Consider the following 6,854-nt stretch of genomic DNA (forward strand, 5'->3'; position numbering starts at 1 on the left):
TTCAACATTCTTTCTTTTACGTTTTGTCCACATTTACATAATTTTGCTGTTTATTTTTAGGACATTCCTCTTGTCAACGCGATTAAAACAAAAAAGAAATAAAATTTGCAGTTACTTATTTTTTCATGACCCTTCTTACATCTCACTTCCCAAGAATCAAATTAAAGAACAATTATTAATAAAGGACTTATTTATTAAAAACGATTTATGTTTATACAATACAAATTGAAAGGCGGGGTAAGGCTCAAAAGGTGTTTTTTTCTGCGCAGTCGCAGCCTCCGGTACCTGTCGCCGTGGGAGCGCGACAAGTGGATGCCTTCACGTTCTCCCATTGTTCGTCACCCCTGCAGCCTACCCCCCCCCCCATCCTCCTCCTCACCCCTCACCGTCTCAGGCATGAGCGCCCCCTCGTCCTGAAGGCTAGGCTTCATATTTGATTATACATTTACCCATATACCTATATACCTACGAAGGTAGGTCAGGTAACAGTAATAATGTTATTTGGAGGTTAAATTTTTTGTTCAAAATTACGGTTGCAAACGTATCCACCAATGTCTTCCTTTACCTTACGTATCTAGGTACCTACCTATGTTTTGTAGATATGTAGGCTCATGCAAGGAAGTCACTCATTAGATATCTAGTGCGCCAATACTTTTACCTGCACATGTCCGATAAAGTAAATTGACATCCCGTGACATTTCATCAATTTAAATTGCAATTAATTATTGCTACTAATTATTGTTTACATTTGCAAATAAATCTATAAAGTTGGGGTAGGCCGCACAAGATTTTAATGTAACAGGCCTAACTCAAATAAACAAACGATAATAATTAAGAAGCCAGAAATAAACAAGATTACAGACAGGACAAAGTGCATGTCACGAGCGCAACGGCCTTAGTCAGGGCCGCCCAGCGCGGCAGACGCGGCGCCCACCGCCCGCCATGGGAAAAATCAGGCTTTGCCGCCCCCGCCCCGCGCGCCCATTGGACCGCCCGGCGCCGCCCCGCGCCCCACCAGCGCCCATAAATACTACGCCGACTCGCGCATCTCCTCATTCCTCGCTCGTAACTCGCGCCCGACGCACGTACGCGCTCGTGTCAGTTCCAACCCAGTGTTCGTGTTCAGTGACAGTCACAATGAAAGCGATAACAGCAGTGTGCGCGACCGGCGCCTCCGTGCCCGCCATCGCCAGCGGCCGCGTACAGCGGCACCGCGACGGTGAAAACGCAGAGATACAGATGTACCTGTCCAAGCTGCAGGACTTGGTGCCCTTCATGCCCAAGAACAGGAAGATCTCCAAGTTGGAGGTGATCCAGCACGTGATCGACTACATCTGCGACCTGCAGTCAGCTTTGGAGAACCACCCCGCCATGGATCAGTTCGACGCGGAGGGTGCACTGGCCAGCCCGGCCTGCGCGGCCCCAACACCCCGCCGGCGCCCGCTCGGGCCCCGTGCCGCGCCCAACACCATCCTCCGCAAAACAGACCTCAGTCAAGAACACAGAAACCAAACCGTAAGTTTCTAATTCTGTGTACTCTCCGTGACTCTATCTAACAAATTAAATATAGTAAATAGAAGATGATACCCCATGTAATCCTCAAATACAAATAACCATGTCGTAGCAATTAATTAAAACAGTCTAGAAATAAAATGTTAATCTGCTTCAAAGCAAATTGCAATCTTAAAACAAATGACTAACGCTTTAACTTAATAGTTATTTCCAAAGTAGAAAGTTAACTCGCAATAACAAACATCACGTGCGGCGGCTATTAGCGGCTTTCAGTAGAGATAATGTAACTGTGCACTAGTTAGTACAAGAGATACCTACTATTGCATAAAAAGTAAATGAAATCGGCCGTGTCGGTGTTTTTGCGGTGCGCGCGCACCTGCGTGTTTCGCAAGCGCGGGAAGGTAAAAGCGGAGATGCAAAGTTTCACAACACGACACGCATCACCATCACAATTATTACTGCAAACGTTCATATAAACTGTCACCACTCCGCCATTTCAAAACGCATAACTTGCCAATATATTGATTGTCTAATCAACTGTAAACCTCTCGTCGCACAAACAATCGATTGTCGCGTCAGAATGTTTATTGCAGTCCTAATTATCTACATACTTATTTCCTTTATTAACTCTGGCAAATAAATAAACAACGGACCTTACTCTATGACTACACCGCGTTTCATTATGAAATAGATAGATTCGGTAAATAAGCAGTCTGAGAGTAAACCGCTGTTCACGCATGCGTGACTGCTGTTTTGAATTTCAGCCTTGAAGCGCGGCCACCTGCGCCGGCGCCGCGTAAACGACCGTGTACTGACACACAATCTGAATATTCAACACATATTTATCTTGGTCGCTTAATTTTCCGCCTGACACCTGTGTGTGATTGCCGTTTCGTCATTCCCATTTACCGTGACAGAATTGTGGTCACGCAATTAGACAATTGTCGAGTTGTGGACGGGTAACAGTGGTGCAGGGCACATCGAGCGTGTTGTCTGGTCGCGGCATGCAGCAGGTGCATCTCGCAGGATTTATTCGTGCGCTGTGCGATTACGAGCCCCAGGAGCAACGCGCGCTCGTTAATACTTGGTCGCGCCACGTAAATTTTAATCACTGCCAGTTGTTGGAACCGAGGGAAATGTTCAAAACAAGCGTGATTTAAGAGACGCAACGTGCCTGCTGTATTTACAGCGACGCAAGTGCCACGTAGACGACAACTGCACTACAGCATTTAATTATACATAGTTCCACCACGGCTATATACTATCCCACTCGTGATGGACGACATTTCATTTATAACAAAAACCCATATTGTCTAATGTACGACCTCATCTACAAAGAGTTGTAAAACTTTGCAGCAACGGCTTTAAAAGATAAATCTCTCTTTTTATGTAACATTATCGACGCATTAAGAAGTAGTGACGCCGAGAATTCATTAAGTCCGTTAAAACAAACAAAATGCTATGAAAAAGTAAAATAAACTTTGTTCTCGGAAAACTAATCAGTAAAACCGACACAACAAACAACATGAATTAATTAATGACAGGCGCCGGCAGTATCGCGATATAGACAGATATTTACTAATATACCGCCTAGTAAAATATCGGAATGCCGCCTAATCGGGCCGCATTCTTGAATACAAAGTAGAATATTCATGTTCACAAGGACATTTATCTTGAACAGCCAAATCTTCTTTTCGTTAAACACGAGGCAGTGGTTCACAAGCTCTAGAAAGAATGAGTGGGCTGGGAGCGATCGTGCTGGTATTTGGATCTGCATCGTGGTCGTCGTGAGGCGGCATTTCACGACGGTATCTCGTGGGCCATCGGCGCCGTGTGCCACAAACCTCCGGTCACGAGCATACGCCACGCCGGCCGTAATTGTAGCCTGCAGCTGCCGCCCGCCGGCATTCGAAAGGCCGTGAGATCAATCCACTCTGCTCTTTAGATACTGCTCTCTAAAATCACTATCAGTATCCGATTCGGTGTTATGTCTACCAAGTTACCCCAATTGCACTTTTGTTCTTGTTTGACTTTGCACTTCAACCATAATAAGCTGCTAAGTACCGTAATGACGATTGTTAGGCATGTAATCCGTTGCGGTAGCTCCCCCGCTTTATTTCACATAAAGGGTGCGACCCTTTTCATAATCATATCTGATACAACATAAAGGATCACGTTATCAATGAGTCGTCTCATTCCTTGTTTACCAGACATATTTCTTATAGTCAGTCACAACCGAACTTTAGTTTGTCAATATCACTTTATCATCCAATTACTGGCCCGTATGTTGCCTTTAGTTACCAATTTAAGGACCCCTACTGTTAATCGTCGCGTACCAAGCATCGAACAGTAATATTTATCTTGTGCCTTAAGCCAATTTAAATCAAGCTCATATATTGAATGAACAAGTGTTCTCGCTCGTGGTACAAGCTAGCACTGACGTGTGGATGCAGGCCTGCTCGCCTACGCGCTCGGGGCCCGGCGTCCATCCGACAGGCGACACTAACGAGCCGCCAGGTGTCCGCGCCCACGCACCCCGCTCCTCTGAATATCTTTGTCTCCGCGCACCTCGCGCATAAATCGTGAACGTGAAAGTTTTACGAGCACCTTTACGCTTCTCCGAACTAATAAACCGCAAGGCGTCGGCGAGTAGACAATGCAACTTCACCGCGAAATGTCTCGCCAGCGCCTGCACACGTGCAGCGATTTCGCCGATCGCTTGGATTCCATCGACGACGGATCGATCGAGGGCATTGTGCGGGTAACGGTCGCTCGCAGCTGCGTGTGAACACACGTGACGGCGCCGGTGGCCGGATAGCTAAATAAATGCGACGAACACTGAACATACCTATTCATTATCCGGCCGACAATGCTCGTCTCATAAAGGGATTTCACGTGTGCGCACTCGCAAAGTCCCGATCCGTTCGGGACATGTGTGCTCTCCCTTCGGTATGTGTCCGTAAATAGGGTGTGGCCACGTGCGGCCGTTCAGCTGTGTCGCGGATGTGCACGGACGGGAAGCCGTAATCTAACACTCGCTGATACTCGGAAAGTCACACTGAAACTACCACCGCACTCCAGCTGCTGAAAAAAGTAATCCAACCATGCCTTCCGCGCCTCTTTATCGAAACCCCTATCCCCGGCTCACACACGCTTTCACGTGTACATTAGAACAACCAAATAACAGCAGGGCTATTGTCAGGGTACTAATGAATTAAAACAGTGTTGAAACGATCGCATATGCGGTGACAGATGGCCGGACGCGGGCGCGCGCGGGATGCGCATGTGCCACACGATACTATTTGTCGCAATCACTAATAACACTAAAACGATGAGGGAGACTTTATTGGACGTAATAAATAAAAATTGCTCCTATCGCTTACCATACATATAATAACCCTACTAAACAAGCTTCAGTCTTAATATTATAATTCTTGCGCTACGATCATGTCAGATGTTAGGTGTACATGTGCGCGCGCATCTGTGCAATGATTGGTAGCTGCACCCTCGTCAGTGATTACATGGGCTATCCTTCTGTTTTCATATCATGTCAACTCCTAAACGCCACTTGATGCATTGATAAAACTTTACTTATGTGTCTTTTCTTTTTGTTACAGACGCCAGAAAAGCAGAATCAGCTTGACAGGCCTTCATGCTAAGTGGTGATTAGATTAAGAGAGACACTATAATTTATGGTAATGTTTATATACCTCGAGTGGCGACGTGGGTCGCCGCGGGTGGCAGCGCCGGGCCCCCGGGCCGGTGCGGGGCCCCGCCAACAGTTCCAGTGAACATCATCATGGACGATGATATCCTATGCACGATCTCGTTACGATCAGTAAACTACTTTAATGTAATTGTTTTGTGGCATTACACGCAGAAGACTTGAGCATTGCAATGCAATCGGCCGCGGCACGGGCGCGCCCGGGCGCCGCGGCTAGTTTTGTTATGATGTTTTGTGTAAAAAGCTTTACTAGGTAGTTAGTAGTGTAATGAATGTAAATTTTCCATGTTTGTAAATAAGTATGTTGAGTGGTTTTGTGGTACACCCAAGGGACATCCTGTCTGACAACAGAAGATATATTTTGTAATAAATAGATTTCTTATTATTACTGTTCAGAACACTTCACGTACAAAATGCTGTAGTTTTTCAATTTTGTAAAAATCCTTTTTTTTAGAACATGTCAATCCTATCTTTTAGTTATAAAACTAATGCTTCCATTTATATCAAAGAAGTGGGCCGATTGAAAGTCGACCCACGTATATAATTATATTATTCTAAGTTATTTCATGAGTGTGATTTTGCATGGCGATTTTGTTTCTAATAAAATATTATTTTGTGAGTGCTTCACGCAAATTTTCTATTATTAACTTATGATTTGTGTTTAGCACATTACTATATGTAAATAATGTATGTAATAAAAACTAAATGAATATAAAATTTAATTGAAAATTATCGATTTGATACATTTTATGATTTTATTTCGATTATAAGGTGAAGATGCTTTAATTATCTTTATATACATAATGATTACTTATTGTATTATAATTTTAAATAGACTGTTATAGTTTTAGTTGAGGTGCGTTAATAATGATCAAATATGCGTTGTTAGTAGATATGTGGCACGCTGTGCCGCCCACAGTACTCAGCGGCCCCGGCAGCTATCCGTAACAACTCTGTGTCACAAACCGTATCTGTCTTGATTGCATTTCACGATGTTAATCACCCACATTTTCCTTTATTATTTAGTTTTATAAATTGTGCACTGATTTTCTATTAAGTACCAGTACAATGAAAAGAAAAATAAAAAAATATTAAGGCTATTTGAAATCTTTTATTTTTTACAGTCCTGTATACACTACACATCTATCATCTCTCTCTATCATCAGTAATTGCAGACACTACTTACATCTACAAACATACAAATCGACGTTCCTAAAAAATATGATCTAAGAAATCAGAATTCAGCTCGTACTGTTAGGACGCGGCTGGTGTCAGTCCTTTTAAAAAAAACCCACTGATACTGCTAACACTACTTTAATGAAAGAACTTGAACTTTACAAGGATTAGAGTAAAGGATTGTCTTAAACTCGTCAGGATAAGATATTGACAAAGTGACGGCACCGGTAGACTGAAGCCGCCACGCGGTTGCAAGTATTTTTATAGTAATCAAAAATGCATGCATTTGCAATAACCGCGAACTAATTATGAATATAACAGTATGCATTTCGTAGACTGCTACGAACCACTTAAAATGATGACTATCATTTTAGTTAATACAAAACAAACCATGCAGGTGTATCAATAATATTCATTAACACAGTACAATGCAATGTCCTTG

General features: G+C 43.5%; 1 protein-coding gene across 1 annotated transcript; it reads left to right on the forward strand.

Moving 5' to 3' along the window:
* The first annotated feature begins 1,041 nt into the window (after positions 1-1,041).
* On the forward strand, positions 1,042-6,336 carry LOC124635072 (protein extra-macrochaetae). Its single transcript, XM_047170861.1, has 2 exons — positions 1,042-1,515; positions 5,130-6,336. Exons 1-2 carry the CDS (start codon positions 1,138-1,140, stop codon positions 5,169-5,171), a joined length of 420 nt encoding a protein of 139 aa, XP_047026817.1. The 5' UTR covers positions 1,042-1,137; the 3' UTR covers positions 5,172-6,336.
* Positions 6,337-6,854: the final 518 nt, after the last annotated feature.

This window comes from Helicoverpa zea, chromosome 12 (assembly GCF_022581195.2).
Source record: "Helicoverpa zea isolate HzStark_Cry1AcR chromosome 12, ilHelZeax1.1, whole genome shotgun sequence".
NCBI lineage: Eukaryota > Metazoa > Arthropoda > Insecta > Lepidoptera > Noctuidae > Helicoverpa > Helicoverpa zea.

Bases quoted from the DNA above. Each gene is read 5' to 3' on its own strand.
- LOC124635072 (XM_047170861.1), top strand. From the start codon at position 1,138: ATGAAAGCGATAACAGCAGTGTGCGCGACCGGCGCCTCCGTGCCCGCC. The intron at 1,516-5,129 runs GTAAGTTTCTAA...TTTTTGTTACAG, and splicing joins AAGAACACAGAAACCAAACC to ACGCCAGAAAAGCAGAATCA.